The sequence below is a fragment of the Dendrobates tinctorius genome, unplaced genomic scaffold (assembly GCF_039654945.1).
Source record: "Dendrobates tinctorius isolate UK_male_01 unplaced genomic scaffold, ASM3965494v1 ptg000016l, whole genome shotgun sequence".
NCBI lineage: Eukaryota > Metazoa > Chordata > Amphibia > Anura > Dendrobatidae > Dendrobates > Dendrobates tinctorius.
In genome coordinates, this window is record NW_027361684.1 from 35,672,944 (window position 1) to 35,691,597 (window position 18,654).

General features: G+C 44.3%; 1 protein-coding gene across 4 annotated transcripts in view; it reads left to right on the forward strand.

The window, feature by feature from the left end:
* Window positions 1-11,395, forward strand: part of SERPINF2 (serpin family F member 2) — a 50,589-nt gene extending 39,194 nt beyond the window's left edge. For 3 of the 4 annotated variants that reach the window (XM_073565680.1, XM_073565678.1, XM_073565677.1), the window contains 3 exons: window positions 402-544; window positions 3,779-3,983; window positions 10,888-11,395. In XM_073565680.1, coding sequence (XP_073421781.1) covers window positions 402-544; window positions 3,779-3,983; window positions 10,888-11,213 — 674 coding nt within the window. In that variant the 3' untranslated portion in view covers window positions 11,214-11,395. Of the gene's footprint in view, window positions 1-401; window positions 545-3,778; window positions 3,984-4,119; window positions 4,317-10,887 lie in introns of those variants that run through there. The other variant, XM_073565679.1, reaches the window with a different exon arrangement.
* Window positions 11,396-18,654: the final 7,259 nt, after the last annotated feature.

An 18,654-nucleotide genomic window follows, 5' to 3' on the forward strand; every position in this document is an offset into this window, starting at 1 on the left:
TCGATACTAACCCCAATATTCATAACTTTCCACCTGTGCCCAAATGTCTGTTGCAGTCTTTTGAACTGAACAAACCTCAGTCTTCATGTCTCTTCCCAGCAAATATACTAGTCTTATTTACCTGTCCACACCAGGAGGTCCTAGCTTCAATGAGTGCTTTAATGATGAGTTTCTCTCACTTCCTAGCTACATGTAAGTTACTCTCTGCCCCATATGTCCAATGGTGTCTATTTAAAAGATTTTGAAGTATAAGCTCTTGTCCTATTACCGAAAGGGGTTTGGATTGTCAGCTCCTTCTCCTCCTGGAGATATCTGGTGGCTTTTAACTTTTTTTCTATGCCGAGTAATGAGTCAACAAGATTGGTACTTGTAATGTAGCACATTGTTCTATATTTGTGCAGGAATTTGGAGAAATAGATTTGACCCTGCTAATACTATATCAGATGCATTTAGCATAAGTGATGATGAGACCGTGTTTGTGGATATGATGCAATCAAACAAGTATCCTCTTAGTTATTTTACAAGTGAGAAACTGGAGAGCCAGGTAAGTGCACAAATTAGGATCACTTTTTTTTTCCATTTTCTGGGAAATTTTGGTGCCAATGTGTATATATAAGATTTGATGATGCACCGTGATATTGCCCTACTGTATTTCACTGTTTCACACAACTGTAACATCAGTTTACTTTTCTTGGATTGTGGTTGCTACATCATCATTGGGATGATCAAGTTGTTAATCTGTCATTAGACCTGTGGAGCATGAATGAAGGCATTCTTTAATATTTAATATTAATTTTACTATTAAAGGGAACCGTTCGTAACCTCAAATGCTATTAACCTTCAGATTTAGGGATAATCAGCTATCAATCTTAATGCCGGGGCAAGCCTACAGCCACCACTCGCTATTTACTGTGTGGTGACTAAAGACGCTCCGCCATGCCTCTGACTGTAAGCCATAGAAGAATAAAGTTCATTTTCTCTCGGTAGTCGCAGGTTTGTGATAACAAAGGCAATAGCTTTTGGTCTGTCTTTGACTCTTTAATAGTGTTTTGGTAATGAAATATCCCATATAATTTTATATTTCAATTTGTGGGCTTACAATGCTATAAAAGTGACTTTTTGAAGACAGAATTCTACTGTAATTAACTATTAAATATCTGAGAATCTAGAGCCAGTCTGGCAAAACCAGTCATATTCTTAATCAGCACCATAAATAATATATTTGGCATCAAAATCGCTGTATACCAGTGTTATCACCAGTAGTGATGGGCGACCCTGAACATTAAGTTGCAGGGTCCGTATTGAACACCTAGTGTCCGCACATGGAAGTTTGTTACTGTTTGGGTTTGGCACCATGAATATTGATTTTCTTTTTTTTTTTTTTCCCCCACGCTGTCATCTGTGACAGAGCCAGAAACACCAGTGGCTCTGATCGGCGGTAAGATTGTTACTGCCAGTCAGAGTGCTACAGTTTCCATGCTGTCAGAGGAGTGTGTGAGCCAGCAGTTGTAACCGGTGGTAAAATGGTTACCGTCGGTCACAGGCATCAACTGATGAGAATACTACTCTAATCGTCCTACATCTGCTCTCACTGAGAGAAGTCAGAGCAGGAGAGGCTGATGAGAGTATTCATCAGTCGGCGCCTGTGCAATAAAAAAATGACAAGTGGTCTCTTCTATTTTTCATAACCACAACAGACAAAACCGAGCAGGCAAGACTTCTCTCCACTACTTACCCCTGGGCTTGGTGTCAGTGGACATAAAACGGCTATCTGCCCTAAACCTAATTGGCCTACTTGCCACTGCACCAGGGCAAGTTAGGCTGCTATATTTAGGTTGGGAGGGTCAATATTCATGGTCCCTTCCCAGTCTGAGAATATCAGCCCACAGCTGTCGTTTTTGCCTGCACTGGTTATTTAAAAAAAAAAAAAAAAAGGATACCTTATGTAATTATTTATAGCACAGGTACCAGCTGATGAATACTCTAATCGGCATTGCCTGCTCTGTCTGCTGTCAGAGCAGATGTAGGATGATGAGTAGTACTCTCATCAGTCGATGCTTGTGACTGGTAGTATCCTTTTTACTGCCAGTCACAGCTGCTGGCTCACATGCTGTCATCTGACAGTGTGGGAAGCACAGAGCTCGGACCGGCGGTAACTATATTACCAGCGATTAGAGCCCTTGTTTGCCGTGCCCTCACACAGATGACAGTGTGGCAAACATCGGATGTTCGGTACCCTATTCATTTGAACGGGGTTCGAGTTTAGTTACTGTTCTGGTACCCAAACCTTTTTTTAAAAAAATGACATGTTGAACTCGAACATCCATGGGTTTGCTCCTCACTAATCACCAGGTAATTGGCATTGCTGGGACTAGGTCTCATGTGATTGTAAGTCCAAACACTCCCCTTCCTCTGATTAGCTGCTTACTGTCAATAGACAATTTACAGTACATAGAGATCTATGGTATGAGTGGGGGCAGCTTTCTCAACTCTTCTTCGTGCTACATCTAAGAACTGTGTCCCAACTGCTGCATCCAGCAAACTAAGTGATACATTGCTGGAATCAGGGTCTCTCTACCTACATCATGCTACTCTCTGAGGTAGCAAAAAAACTGGTGAAAGATTCCCTTTAATAGCATTTGGGGACATGACTGGTTCCTTTTCAGATGCAACTACCCAGGCTAAGAACCAATGAGGAATGAACTGCTATGAACATAGCATCAGTGACCTTGAACGGCAGATATCACCACTAGCACTTTGAGAAAGTAAGTCTCAGGGTGCACTGGTGAGTTCACCGGGAGAAATTTCTCCCTGTGAACTTGCCACTGCACCGTGAGGCTTTTTATCACTGTACGAGCAGTGATATCACCAAAGTAACCGCAGTTCAGGGGCCCAACTGGGAATGCAGCCTCAGTGACCTGCAGTAAGCTCTATGACGTCACTGATGCTGCAGCTCATTCCCTGTTGTTCTCAGCCTGGACGGTCGAATCTTGTCACCGTCCAGGTTGAAAACTGATTATCCCCAGACATGGATTATGGAGTGGGACAGAGCGATGGCCAGGTAAGGGATATGGTTGTGTTTTTTTGTTTTGTTTTTTGTTTGTTTTTTTTTTTTTAACCGAAGACAAGGGCTTCAATGGAATGGGCGTTGGGTGAGTATAACTGTTTTGTTGTTCTTAAATAAAAAAAACTAAACATGTGGTGGTTTTATTTCAAATAAGAATTTTTACTTGCTGTGTTTTTAGTTACCATACAACTATAGGATTAGTAATGGAAAGGTATCTTTTATAGATGCCTCTCCATTATGATGCTGTGGGCTTGATGTCACCCGACAATACAAAGGTGACCTCAACACCACAAATATGAACCCCACTTGCCATCACCACAGGACCAGTGCGAAGAGCCAGGCAAAGTGCCAGACATTTTCCTGCACCCCATCCCCCCCCCCCCCCCAGCCCTATTTTTCAGGTCTTCTGAAAAATACTCAAGTTCCCTTTGACTCCTATTATACTGGTTACTCTGGCATAGTCCATCCAAGCTTCCCACCTGCTCGAATCGATATTATATTATATTTTTCCTATTGTCTTGTTGCTATTGTAATAGTGCCTATATAATATACAGTTCTTTGAAAATGTTGACAGACACTATGAGGACTACTATTGTCTGTTACCTTTTTTTTTATTTTTATTTCTGTCTAGAAAACTATTAAAAACTGTATTGAAATATGCACCTATAAAGGTTGTAGCCAATGGATATTCTGCTCCTTTTTTTCTGCAAGGTGGCCAGATTACCTTTTAAAGGAAACACAAGTTTAGTTATCGTTATGCCTCTCCAGATGAGCTGGAATTTTTCAAAAATATTGGATAACCTGAACAGAACTGAGCTATATAAAAGATTCCATAAGGAGAAACCAACAGCCTTAAAAGTACCCAAACTAAATCTGGATTTTAAACTGGAACTTAGTCATGTTCTATCGAACCTTGGTAAGATTAACTTTAACAGTATGATCAATGACATGTGGTAAAGCCAACCATAGGGTCCACTAGAAGTAAGCACTCTATCACCTGAGAAAATAAGGAGTGGGTATGCTATTTAATAATTTATTCTTTGCTTCTATAGTGCCATCATATTCCACAGAGCTTTACATACATTATCACTGTCCCCAATGGCCCTCACAATCTAAATTTCCTATCAGTATGTCTTTGGCGTGTGTGAGGAAACCAGAGAACCCAGAGGAAACACAAGCAAATAAGGGGAGAACCAACAAATTCCTTGCAGATGATGTATTTAGTGGGATTTGAACCCAGGACCCCAGCTCTGCAAATCAAGTGAACAACTGTGCTGTCCATGCTTATTCACTGAGGAGCAAAAGGGTAAGAAAGTTTTGAACTTTTGAATTTTAGGCTCTATATCTCACTATCCACTACTGTTTTGAACGTGAGACTATGATCTTTTATATACAATAATCTAGGCTATCTCATACTTAAATTTGACTTGCAACTATTTGATTCTTGTCATGTCACTGCATTGTTACTATTTTTCTCATGGTGGAAAAAAATGTCTTCCTGAATACCACAAAATACCTGTTCTCATATTTGCTAATAGCTCAATGTGTTATTAGGCTGATTCCCAAGTAAAAGGTCATTGGTTCGAATCGAGGAGCAGCCAAGAAAAGAGAAACTGCGTCATTCGGCTCATCGATAATGGTCTCTCGGCCAAGAAAACTGCCAAACTGCATTAGGTGAGTGCCATGACAGTTGGAAGAATGCAACATGAAGTCAGTCCATGAAGTCAGTCCATCGATTTTAAAAAAGACATCAACAAACTGGAGCAAGTTCAGAAAAGAGCGACCAGAATGGTGACCGGTCTGCAAACCCTGTCTTATGAGGAAAGGTTGCAGGATTTGGGAATGTTTAGTTTGCAAAAGAGAAGACTGAGAGGAGACTTAATAGCTGTCTACAAATATCTAAAGGGCTGTCACACTGTAGAAGGATCAACTTTATTCTCATTTGCACAAGGAAAGACTAGAAGCAATGGGATGAAACTGAATGGGAGGAGACACATATTAGATATTAGAAAAAACTTTTTGACAGTTAGAGTGATCAATGAGTGGAACAGGCTGCCACGAGAGGTGGTGAGTTCTCCTTCAATGGAAGTCTTCAAACAGAGGCTGGACAGACATCTGACTGGGATGATTTAGCGAATCCTGCTTTGAGCAGGGGGTTGGACCAGATGGCCCAGGAGGTCCCTTCCAACTCTACGATTCTATGATTCTATGATTCAAAGGCCAAAAGGTGAATGTACAGGCAAAATATTGGAGTTAACAAATCGTCTTTTCACAAGTCCATCAGTTCTGACAAGACAACAAGGCAGTGAAGGTGGCTTGCATGCTTTGTAAGAGTGAGGTCACAGTCTTCCACGAAATCACCGTGCAACGCACATTACACAAGTCTGGAAAAGTGGCTTGGAAAAAAGGTGAAGAATCCTCGACTCCAATATCATCATAATAAGCGTCTGCTTGAGATTACAAAAGATTATGAAAAGTGGACAGTTGAAGATGGAAAGAAGTGATTTGGAGCGATGAGATGAGACTCCATAGATTAGACTCTGATGGGTACAAATTGGTGTGGAAGATATAAGGGGGGAAAAAGGGGCTAATGGATTGAGGAATTGGGGGACTGTCAAGTTCGGTGGAGGAAGCCTGATGTTATTTCACACTTGACCAGGATTGAAGGTGGTCTCAATGATGAGTTGTGTGAGAATTCTAGAAGACTATAGTTACAGTACTTCATACACTCGAGTACTATAGGTATGAAAACACTCGAAGCATACGTCAAGATTGGTGAAGAAATGGTTCAATGATCATGAAGTACAGGTGTCAGAATGGCCCTCACAGTCCCCAGCCTTAACCCAATTGAAGAATTTTGAAGAAAAAAAAAAAACTGTATACATACCCAAGTTCATCGACCCAGTATGCACAAACTTTGGGAATGGGTAGCAGAGACCTGGGTCACATTTCGGTTGAGACATGTTTGAGAGCATGCCAAGAAGGATTCAGGCAGTGTTGAAAGCCAAAAGTGGCTTTACAACATAAATTTAAAATTTTAGATTTTTAGGCGCAAAGCACTAACAATGCAGTGACCATGACAAGAATCTTCATAAGTAATCATATGCTTCATAGTTGCCAGCCAAATTTATGTATTAGCTGGCCAAGATGATTGTCTATAAAATTATGGTAGCAGCGCATTCAAAACAGTAGTGGATGATGAGATATGGAGCCTGAAAGTCAAGTTCAAAACATTGTTCGCCTTTTTCTCGTCAATGTATATGGACATAATGCTTCCTCACTATGCAAATTTTTTGTAGTGTGGGTGGATTTGGATGTGTATGCCTTATTAGAACAGTCTGACTCCGGGGATTCATCAGTGGTTGAAGGCCATGTCAAAACTGAGAATCAATGTATCTTTTTTATTTTTCTTACAAACCCACAATAACATTAACGTAAGAATAAACAGTGAATCGTTTGTCTAAATTGTCTACTATTGGGGTATGTGCCCACTATAGGGAATCGCTGCGGTTTTGACGCTACATATTTATGCAGCGTCAAATCCACAGTGGTTAGATGTTACAGCATAGTGGACGGGATTTTTAGAAGTCTCATATCCACTATGTGTGCATGTGCGCCTGCGGATCACCCGCGGGCACTGAAATGCAGCGCATCTCTCTAGACCGCATCATGTCAATTTTCTCTTGCAGAGACGTGAGTCTCCACAACAGAAATTTCACCAATAGAATGTATTGAACACGGTAAAGCCTCATGGTTCAGTGAACACATGAGGATTTACCTGCGTTCAATAGAACAAAGCGTTTTGGACGCAGCAAAAATACACTGCTACTTACAAATCGGTAGCACATAGCCTTACTGTAGAGAAACACCTGGGTGGTTGCAGAAATGACAAACTCATAACTCCTATCTAAATATCTTCCCAGGTGGACTTTACTAAGGCTAGTTTCACACTAGCGCTTTTGAGCGCAGCGACGGCCTGCGCACGGCCGCCACTAAGCCCCGCCCCCTGCCGCGCCTCCACCGGTAGCTCCGCCTACCGGCGCATGACTCTGCATGCGTCCTGCGTCACCTATCTTTATCACTGGGGGAACAGGCCGTGCGCAGTATGCATTTGGCGGCGCATGCGTCCTTTTGACAGTGCGCCGACCTGCGCCAAACGCAACCTGCTGCAGTTTGGTTGCGCCGGCGCACCGTCAAAAAGGCGCATGCACCGCCAAACACATACTGCGCACGGCCTGCGCCCCCAGTGATAAAGATAGGGGACGCATGCAGCGTCAGGCGCCGGTAGGCGGAGCTACCGGCAGAGGCGCGGCAGGGGGGCGGGGCTTAGTGGCGGCCGTGCGCAGGCCGTCCCTGTGCTCAAAAGCGCTAGTGTGAAACTAGCCTTAGAACTGGAAGTAGCAACTTCATTTTAATAATATTTTATATCTGATCATTTATTCCTTAAAGAAAACCTGTCATCAGGATCATGCATGGTAAACTAAACATCTGGGTATAAAGTCGCTGGTTATTATTTATTCACTGTTTAGAAGTTTTGGGACAAGAAGGTGTTTGGACATCGGAGCCAGCCTGTGGGGTGGAACTGTTGGTAGAGTCTTCATCTTTGCCATGGCCCCTCAGTCACATCTGTTGTAAGGATCTGCATACTGTTTAAAATTCCTCGCTGAGATCTCAATCTGCGCAAGCGCCGCCACCAGCGCCGTTTTCCTGAAGTCTGCGGGGAGGTTACCTTGTGCATTAGCTGACATGGTGCCATTTTGCTGAAGCTTGCAACCAGATCAATCTGTGCAAGCGCCTCCTACTGCTATGTCGGTGAGAGAATTTTAAACCATGTGTAGATCCTTACACCAGAGGCAGTTGAGGAGCCATGGCAGAGTTAAAGACCCTACTCACAGTCCCACAACACAGGCCTGCCCTGATTCACAAACAGCAGGCTGCATATTTCTACAATGAAGGCACCTATTAAATCAGCAGAACAGTCACTTTATACCCATATGTTTATGATGCCTGATCCTGATGACCGGTTCTCTTTAAAGAGAATCTGTCACCCACCCCCTGTGATGTTTTTAACCTATTAATATGGGCATACAGGTGATACAGTGGTTAAACTAGTCCTATCTGTATGCCCATATCTTCGGTCTTGTTTTTGAGAAAATTGTCTTTTATTTCTTTTATGCTAATGATTTCTTCCAGGCTATGGGGAGTGCAGAGCCAAGAAAAAAAAAACTCTGCCTCCAGTTTTAATATGCATACCACCCCCTACCATTAGCATCAGTACCCTGTGATGTGTACTGGTGGCCCTGGAGTCCCGAGCCTGCTCCCTGCAGTAAAGCGATTATATGTACCTTATCCGTCCTTCTATGGGCATTACCTTCATCGTTCTTCTGTGCAGCTGCCTGGTATGACCACCCCAGGTTCCCATGGCAACGATCGGGTCCTCACAATGACATTGTGGGGGTGCCAATTAGACAGGATAGGGAGCTCTCTCTCCCAGCCTCCTAAATGTTGTGATGGATATCCATTGCAGCATTTAGGGGGTTAAACAACTGGTGGCTGTTCCGGCACCACTCCTGGCTGTCAGAGCTGGGTTTCTGCTTACATCATCATGTAAGCGGAGCTCCCAGCGGCGATCACGTGGCCACAGCCTGTGACACGCACGATCGCCATGATGTACCTATACGTAATCGGTCGGGAACCCCTATCTGACATTGACTTACAGCATAGGTATGTCAAATATTGTGAAGAGGTTAAAGAAGCACTCCCATCAAATTTTTCATCCTCTTAATACATTGCAATCATCATGCTGTATAGCACTATGCACATACAATTGCTCATTTTGCCTTTTTACCCGGCTATTTTTTTTTTTTTTTTTTTTTGTTCTGCTCTATTTACAAGCAACAAGCCTCTTGTCCCTGTATGACTCATTCTTCTCTTCAACTCCTCACCCAGCTGTTCCGCTACTTCTCCCCTGCCATAGACGTGTTTGCAGTGATTTATGACTCTGGGAACAAGGCTTCTATTTCTACTTAGATCTTAAATATGCAAATTTCCTCTTCAGAGATGAAGAGTACTAGAACTCTATAGTGCCACCTGTTGGAAGCAGCGATCCTACAAGTTGCTATCGACCCTTAAACAAATCTTGCAGCGTTACTTGGGTTAAAAGCCAAATCAGAATCTCAATTTGCAGATGTAGGATCACTACAGGTGATCAGTCAAGCAAGTTGAAGATTGAATGATCTCTAAAAGGCCTAAAGTTAAAGATGACAAATTTGCTTTGTATTTTAAGCAAAAACTACACTTTACAGTTATATTTTAAAAAATACAAAAGGGAAAATGGACCCATGCAAGTTTGGTTAGTGCCTAGGAGCACCCCCTTTTTGCAAGTATCACAGCTTGTAAATGCTTTTTGTAGCCAGCCAAGAGTCTTTCAGTTCTTGTTTGAGGGATTTTCATCCGATTTTCCTTGGAAAATTCTTCCAGTTCTGTGAGATTCCTGGGTCATCTTGCATGCACTGTTATTTTGAGGTCTAGCCACAGATTTTCAATGATGTTGAGATCAGGGGACTGTGATGGCCATTGTAACACCTACTGCTTGTGCCTTTGGAGGACGTCTATTGTGAATTTTGATGTGTGTTTAGGATCATTAGCCATTTGTAGAAGCCATCCTCTTTTTACCTTCAGCTTTTTACAGATGGTGTTATGTTTGCATCAAGAATTTGTAGGAATTTATTTGAATCTATTCTTCCCTCTACCTGTGAAATGTTCCCCATGCCATTGGCTGCGACACCACCTCAAAGCATGATTGAGCCACACCATGTTTAATAGTCGGTGAGATGGTCTTTTCTTGAATTTCTGACTTTTTGAGTAAACTGTCTATTACTCGCCCTCCTCGAAACCAACGCTGAGTCTACACTGTGTCTCTGGGTATCTGTTGGCTGTAGTGCTAACCTGACTTCGACAGCTCTTCAGCCAGTACCTGAACTTGGCGGCTGTGGCCAAGTTGACAGCACAAACCGCTCAGAGCCGCTGAGCTCACTGATTGGCTGTCATACATTTAACATGATGTCAACGCCGCATACAATAACATTAACCAGGAACAGCCTTGGAGACTTCATGCTGGACTCTGGAGGGAAAGTAAAGGACAGTTTGTTTGTTTTCTTAAAACAAACCGCAACCAGGAAAGAGGGGCTTTATGAAATCGGAATTCCATTTTGACATGAAATAACAGAAACCTAGCTCCTGTTTGAACTCTCTAAATGTCAACTTGTGATTTTCTGATTTCAAGTCCCAAACTATTTTTTTTTTTTTTTTTTTGCCTCCCCATAAAATTCTCTTCCCTAGATAACAGAAGCAAATCTGAGAACATTTATTTTGATTTAGGACGGTTAAGAAAAATGCACATCAAAATTTAAAATAATCTTATACTTAGTCTACAACCTGATGTACTCTTATCTTTCCAGACATTACAGGCTGCAGAGAAATGGCACACAGGGTCTACACAATTGGCCGTCGTTTAACAGTCTGCTTAGGAATGCCGACTGCACTTTCCATGGATATTGGAACAATTAGTAATGGATTCTGTGTGCATAGGCTGTCGAGAATGATGTGGTGTTTTTTTTGTTTTGTTTTTTGCACACAGGTCAAAAGATCATTGCACCTGATGAACATGCATTTTCATAGTCAGTGACTAGCAGCCTGATTACACGGCACCATTGTAGGGAAACAAGTGTTACAAGGAACATCATGCAGTGTAATTTCACGCTTGGCTATCTCCGCATTCTATACAGTGTGTTTTATTACATATCTATTCTTTAATTTAGGACTTGGACAACTGTTTACTCATCCAGATTTGAGTGGAATTTCTGACGAACCATTGCGTGTATCCAGTGTTGAACATCAGTCCACATTGCTGCTGAATGAGGAAGGAGTTGAAGCTGCAGCTGCCACAGCCTCAGTCATGACCCGTTCATTTTCTACTTTTAGCATCAATCGTCCATTTATATATTTCCTGTTTGATGATACTACAGGCCTGTCTCTATTCACTGGCTATGTTCGCAACCCCAAACCAGGTTCTGAAAAAAAGAGAGGGGAACAATTCTATATCCCAGAACATAAGCCCATTACCAAGGGTTCCATACCCAAATAAGAAGTTCTGACTGACAGAAGAGGTAGCTCCTGAACCCTCCAAGGGGTCCTCTTGATTCAGCTCAAGGAATTTGTTATGAAAGGACTAGAAGGCAACGTCATCTCTTTGGAAACAGTAGTATTTATCCTTTTGTAACCAACTTGTATCTGTTTTTACCTGTTAAATAAATCTGTTTAAATGTATTTTTATTGGGCTAAACAGTTTTATTTTGCATATTATGGTATATACGGCAGTAGCTGCTTCTATTACATTTACGTCAAGTAGTCATGGTGATTCTGGGTGGATGTAAGGTGAAAACTTTAACATCTTGGACTCTCATTTGTTAGAACTGAACATTTTATGCCCTGCACTTTTACTTAAAGGAGTTCTGTGGAAATGGAGGGGGTAGAAGTAAAAACCCAAAAGAAATATTATCTGCCTTCAGCTCAATCTCGAGCCATGGCGACTTGATAGATGAACTCTCTCTAGGCAGATCGATCTTGTGCAAGCCTAGCTAGGTCCTCCAGGGTCGTCTCCGCTGTTAGTTTGATTGTATCAAGCAATCGGTTGCTGGTCTTCCTCTTTGCCTTGTTCCTTCTATTCTTCCGCCAATGATATCCTTCTCCAGTGAAATAATTTTCTAAATACCGTACCCTTAATTAGCAAATCAAACTCGTCTAACTCGCCCAGGTTTGATTATCATTACAGAATGAAAATGAGCCAAAAGATGCATGGCACCCCTGCTTTGTGGGTGCGCAAGTAGGGCTCCAGGCCAAATTCAAGAAGTATAAAGGACTTGGCACTCCTTACATAAATGTAGACAAGCTACAATGCCAGTGTTTTTGTTTTCAATACACCTCTTTTTACTACAGTAATCAATTTCTCATGAAGATCTGATTTATAGAAGACCGAAACATCATTCGATTATTCATGGATTGATACTCCAACAAAATCTAAATTTACATTCAACACAAGGAATGTCAAGTCCTTTTATACTTTTAGAATTAATGTGGCTGCTGTCTTGTTACACTGACAGAAACCTATCCTAGAATGTTAAAAGGACTAATACCGGTGACCATCTCTGAATGCAACCTCCACCTCCTACCTTCATATGTAGAAAGATGTGCTCTTAATAGATAGTCTGATCTAATATGGAGATACCTGGACTGCTGAGGTAAGAGGCCACTCGCACTGCTTCCTACCTTGTCTCTGTTCTAATGCTGGAGAAAACAGGAGTACTGATGTAAGAGGCTGCACAAACTGCTGTCCACCCTGTCTGTGATGTCATACTGGAGATGCCATGTGTGCTGAGGTGAGAAGAAGCTGCTCACACTGCTGTCATCCCTGTCTTTCTGGTCTAATACTGGAGATACCAGGGGTGCTGAGGTAAGAAGAAGCTGCTGGCACTGCTTTCACACTATCTATATCTATCTGATGTAATACTGGAGATACCAGGGGTGCTGAGGAGAGAAGAAGCTGCTAACACTGCTTCCACCCTGTCTGTCTGATCTAATACTGGAGATTTGAGGGGTGCGGAGGTAAAGAGGCTGCACACACTGCTGTCTACATTATGTCTCCTCTAATATGGGATATACCATTATTACAAATTGCAAGGTTTTTTTTGCCAAAACTGTTATTCCCGATCAAAATGAAGTGATTGCTTGTTAAGTAAGCTCTGTTTTCCCTTACCATTTAAACTTTTAGTTTCTTGGGTACTAGGTGGGAAATATAAAGTTACAGTTTTCAGCTGAATTGTCAATTTACCTTGAATATCTAGGTCAGCAGCAGAATGTTTAATATACTCTTGATGGTCAATCGGGAGATGACAAGAATTTTTTTAAAATTACTCTGACTTTTCAATAACCTATTTGGCCAAAGCTTTTTTTTTTCCTCTTCGCCACAACAGCACCCACTGAGAGAGGGGATCCGCCCCTAGGAACAGGAAACCTACAGAGAGATAAATGGGGCGGTCCCCCTCGCTCCCTCAGTTTGGTTTCCTGTTCCTAGGAAGGAACCCGCAGAAGAGGATATCTGGTCTGGTAGCTGCCCGCGTGCATGATATGAGCAGCGGGGGCCCCAGGACTGGAAGCAGCGTTCGGGAGGAAGAGATGAGGTCCCCCCTAGCTGGTAATGCAGGTGAGGCCTCAGTGGGGAGTACCGAGGCTCACTTAATGGGGTAGGGGCAGAGCAACGCGCCCCCCCATCCCCATAGAGGGATATGCATGCATTACGGGGCAGATTACAGCACCAGGGATGTTCGTGCCCCCCGCCCCCGATACAGCAAGGGGGGCTAGAGGTGGCGCTAGGAAAAGCGCATATTGAAAATGGAGATACCTGGAGTCCGGGGGCAGCGGTCGGGAGGTAGCCAGCGCTCCTAGACTGAGGCGACCCGGAAGTGTAGTATCAGCTTCCGGGGTCAGGGGGGAAAGCGCGGTATCGCGGCAACAGAGCTGCGCCTGCGCAGTGGGAAGAAAAATGGCCGAAAAGGAAAAAAAAAAAAAGGAAAGAGGGGAGGAACCGGTGAGCTGCATAAGAAGCGCTGGTAATGTTACAGCGGTGCGCAGCTATGTCATCCATAGATGACCCGGTTTCGCTTTAACAGAGCCAGCCGAATGAGTCCCCACAGGGCAGCAGAAAGAGCGGCACTAAGAGAAGGAGCAGCAGTACCAGGAGAAGTGGCAGCTCCAGAAGGGAGTCCAGCGAGCATTCCAGACAGAATGAGCCCACACAAAAAAAGCGGAAGGAGAAAGATCCGTCCCACGCTTCGCCTCAGCCTGAATTGCGAACCCCGCAGCCGGTAAATTGCTGACGAGATTCACGGGTGAGTGTTTTTAGTCAGACTTATAGCTAATGGCGTTCCCTTGATCCATACTTTTAGGCCAAGAGAACGGAGAAGGCGAAAAATAGAGAGTGTGCCTTATGTTCTCAGCCCCTCCCAGATGGCCACCCTAAAAGATTATGCGAGTCTTGTATTGAAGAGACCCTACAGGAAGAATCCTCAGGGAGAAAGGAAGATATCCGTGCCATAATTAGAGAGGAGCTACGGGCCTTGGGTGGCTCCAGTAGTCTGGGGGGTCGTTCTAGAGGAATGGTTTCGCCAAGAGGAATGGCTTCACCGGCGTCGGGATCGCCGTCAGAAACAGGAGAACTAGACTCGGATAGATCCCAGGAATACTTTTCCTCAGAGGAGGAGGAACAGACTTGTTTCCCTACGGACAGTGTTAATAACCTAGTTAAATCTGTCCGAAATACCATGGGGTTGCCAGAGAGTAAGGACCCCAAGACTCCGCAAGACATGATGTTCGCAGGCATTTCCCGGAAAAGGGTCCGGGCATTCCCAGTAGTCCCAGCCATAAAAGAGCTGGTAAAGAGGGAGTGGGAGAAACTGGGTCAGAGAACCTTCCTCCCCTTAACGTCAAAACGCAAATACCCGTTTGACGATGAGGAGTTGACATCTTGGTCGAGAGCCCCTAAAGTAGATGCAGCAGTGGCCTCTACCTCTCGTAGATCCTCCCTGCCGGTGGAAGATTCAGGGACGTTGGCTGACTCGTTAGATCGTAAGACAGATACCTTTCTTAAACGATCCTGGGAGGCATGCACGGCAGCTTTTAAGCCCGCAATAGCAGCCACGTGCACAGCAAGGTCAATGTTGGTGTGGCTGAATGACCTAGAGGAGAAAATAAAGAGCGGAGTATCCCGAAACAAACTCCTTTCGTCTATTCCCCTCATTAAGGGAGCAGCGGCTTTCCTGTCTGACTCCTCAGCGGACTCTCTCCGATTATCTGCTAGAGCAGCAGGGCTAACCAATTCGGGCCGGCGGGCCTTATGGTTGAAGGGGTGGAGAGGAGATACGCGACAAAGACTAAACTTTGCTCTATACCCTGCCAGGGTAAGTACCTATTTGGCACGGAATTGGACGAGATCTTCACAAAAGCGGGGGAGAGAAAGAAAGGTTTTCCTAACCCGTATATTCCCTTTAGCAGGAGGGCCTACAGGAAGCCTCCATTCGGAAAAAAGAGAGATTTCAAACCTCAGGACCACTGGGGAAATAAGGATCCCAAACAGAGGGGCAGCCTTTTTGGGAAATGTCCCTTCAGAGGAGACAGGTTCCGCTAGTACCAGTACACCGGTAGGTGGCAGACTACTGAAATTCAGCCACCAATGGGGAGAGATTACATCCAACCCCTGGGCCATTGATATCATCTCATCGGGCCTACAACTAGAATTTGTTCGGCATCCACCGAACTCCTTCCTATTGACGTCTATGAAGTCCCAAGCACAACAGGAAGCACTGGAGATGGAGATTGCAACGCTGTTAACTAAGCGTGTTCTGATAGAGGTCCCGGGGGACGAAAAGGGAGAGGGCTTTTATTCTCCCCTATTTTTAGTCCCTAAGCCAGACGGCTCTTTTAGGACTATAATAAATTTAAAAAAGCTTAACACATTCTTGAAGCTGAGGTCGTTTAAAATGGAATCAATAAATTTGGCAATAAAACTCTTGTTCCCCAGGTGCTATATGGCAGTCTTGGACCTAAAGGATGCCTATTACCATCTCCCCATATACCAGCGTCACCAGAGGTTCCTGCGGGTAGCAGTCTGGTTTGAGGGTCGGATTCAACATTTCCAGTTTACGGCGATGCCGTTCGGACTATCTATGGCCCCTCGAGTGTTTACCAAATTGATGTTGGAGGTGATGTCATATATAAGGCTGAATGACACCCTAGTGGTCCCCTACTTGGACGACCTGCTCATAGTGGGAAATTCTGTTACCCAATGTGAAAAAAGAATAGCTGATATTGTCTCATCCTTACAGACACTAGGCTGGCTAATCAACTGGGAGAAGTCCAGGCTAAAACCAGTAACCTGTCAGAAGTTCCTAGGCCTGCAAGTAGATTCCGTAAGTCAGAAATGCTTTCTACCAGATGCTAAGGCGCAGGCCATAGTTAATAAGATACGGATCATCACTGAAAAACCTGTAATATCATTGAGACAGGGTATGTCCTTGCTGGGGTCCCTAGTATCATGCATTCCAGCAGTGCAATGGGCCCAATTAAACTCCAGAAAATTGCAGTGGGCTATTTTACAGGAAACAGACAGATTGCAGGGGCGGTTGGAAGGGAGGATATCCCTATCACCCGAAGTCGTTAACTCCCTAGATTGGTGGTTGGATCCTACCAATTTATCAAAAGGAGTTCAATGGTGGGTTACTCCCTCTTGGGTACTCACCACGGATGCTAGCCCCTCGGGTGGGGAGCCCACCTGGAGGAAGAAATGGTACAGGGCCAGTGGCTGGAGGAAGAGGCAGAAAGCTCCTCTAATATGAAGGAACTAACAGCAGTTTACTATGCTATATCTCAATTTCTCCCGCAGTTAAGAGGCACCCACGTGAGGATCCAGTCAGACAATACCACCGTAGTGGCATATATAAACTGGCAAGGAGGTACGCGATCAGGACCATTGATGTCTATCGCGGAAAAGATCTTTCAGATAGCCGAGGTGCATCTTCACTCCTTGTCTGCGCTCCACATAAGAGGAGTAGACAATTCTCGAGCAGACTACCTCAGCCGCCAGACCCTATATCAGGGCGAGTGGGTCCTCAGCCACCACATCTTCGAAATGATAGAGGCAAAATGGGGCAGACCAGAGATAGACCTGTTCGCAACCAGAGCCAACAGACAGGTAAAAAAGTTCGCTTCTCTCTACAGAGCAGACAACCCAGACATACTAGATGCCCTCCAAGCACCCTGGACATTCCAGCAAGCCTATACCTTTCCTCCAATGGTTCTGTTACCAACAGTGATCAGGAAAATAAGACAAGAGAGGGCGAGGGTCATCTTGATAGCACCGTTTTGGCCCAAGAGGCCATGGTTTTCATGGCTGAGAGCCATGTCAATAACCAACCCATGGATTCTGCCGCTACACCGGGACCTTCTCCTTCTCTCGCAGGGTCCCTGCTACCAGCCACAGGTCAAAGCCCTGCGCTTAGCGGCCTGGAATTTGAACGGGAACTATTGAAGCAGAAAGGCTTCTCAAAAAACCTGATTAATACCCTTCTGCAAAGTAGGAAAGAATCTACAACAAGAATATACTCTAAGGTGTGGATGAAATTTCTGTCCTTTCACCCAGCAAAATTATCCGGTAAAGTGCCCATTACGGCCATTCTAGAATTCCTTCAGAAGGGTCAGGAATTGAGGCTCTCAGTAAATACTCTTAAGGTCCATGTATCGGCCCTAGGAGCCTTGTTTAACTACAACGTGGAAGGTAATAGGTGGGTGACCCGGTTTATTTCAGCTTGTCAGCAGTCAGAGCCAGTTCATATCCCTCAGCTACCAGCATGGAACCTTAGTCTTGTTTTAGATGCCTTCACTCAGCCCCCTTTGAACCCATAAGTTCAATATCAATGAAATGCCTCTCATTAAAAACTAAGGCTAGTGGCCTTAGTATCAGCTAGAAGAGTAAGTGATCTTCACGCCCTGTCAGTTGACCCCCCGTTCCTGTCAGTAACACGGGACAGACTGGTATTGAAATCAGACCCGTCCTACCTTCCCAAACGGGCAACTAAATTTCATAGATCTCAGGAGATCTGCCTACCTTCTTTTTATGAGAACCCAACAACACAGGACGAGGCTAAATATCATACTTTAGAAGAGCTGTGCTAGCCTACTTAGATAGGACCAGTCCCTGGAGGCAGAATAGGTCTCTTTTTGTCTCCTTCCAGGGTAACAAGAAGGGGGCTAGAGTTACAACGGGCACGTTGTCCAGGTGGATCAGAGATGCGATCACAATGGCATATTCAGCAAAAGGAGAGGACCCTCCACAGGGTATTAAGGCGCACTCTACCAGAGCCATGTCATCCTCCTGGGCCGAGAGGGCGAACGTCCCAATTGAGCAAATATGTAAGGCTGCAACCTGGTCTTCTCCGTCTACCTTCTATAGTCACTATAGACTAGATTTGTCCTCTACAGAGGATCTGTCTTTTGGTAGATCTGTCCTTAACACGGTGTGCCCTCCCAGGTGACTATCTCTGGAAATCTCTCAGTGGGTGCTGTCGTGGCGAAGAGGAAAAACCGGATTACTTACCGGTAATACTCTTTTGTAGAGTCCACGACAGCACCCGCTCACTTCCCGCCCGTAAGAATTCACAGGTGTTTCTCCTTGGTGGTGGAGATTAGAATTAGGACTTAAAATGTAGAAAGCTATAGCAGGCGTAGAATTGTTTATATATAAGGACAGATGAATTGTGCTAACAAATTGACTAAAACATGTATGGCGGTTCCTCCGTTGTTCTCTGTAATACAAACTGAGGGAGCGAGGGGGACCGCCCCATTTATCTCTCTGTAGGTTTCCTGTTCCTAGTGGCGGATCCCCTCTCTCAGTGGGTGCTGTCGTGGACTCTACAAAAGAGTATTACCGGTAAGTAATCTGGTTTTTTCTCTCATTAAAGGGAAATCTGTCACCACAT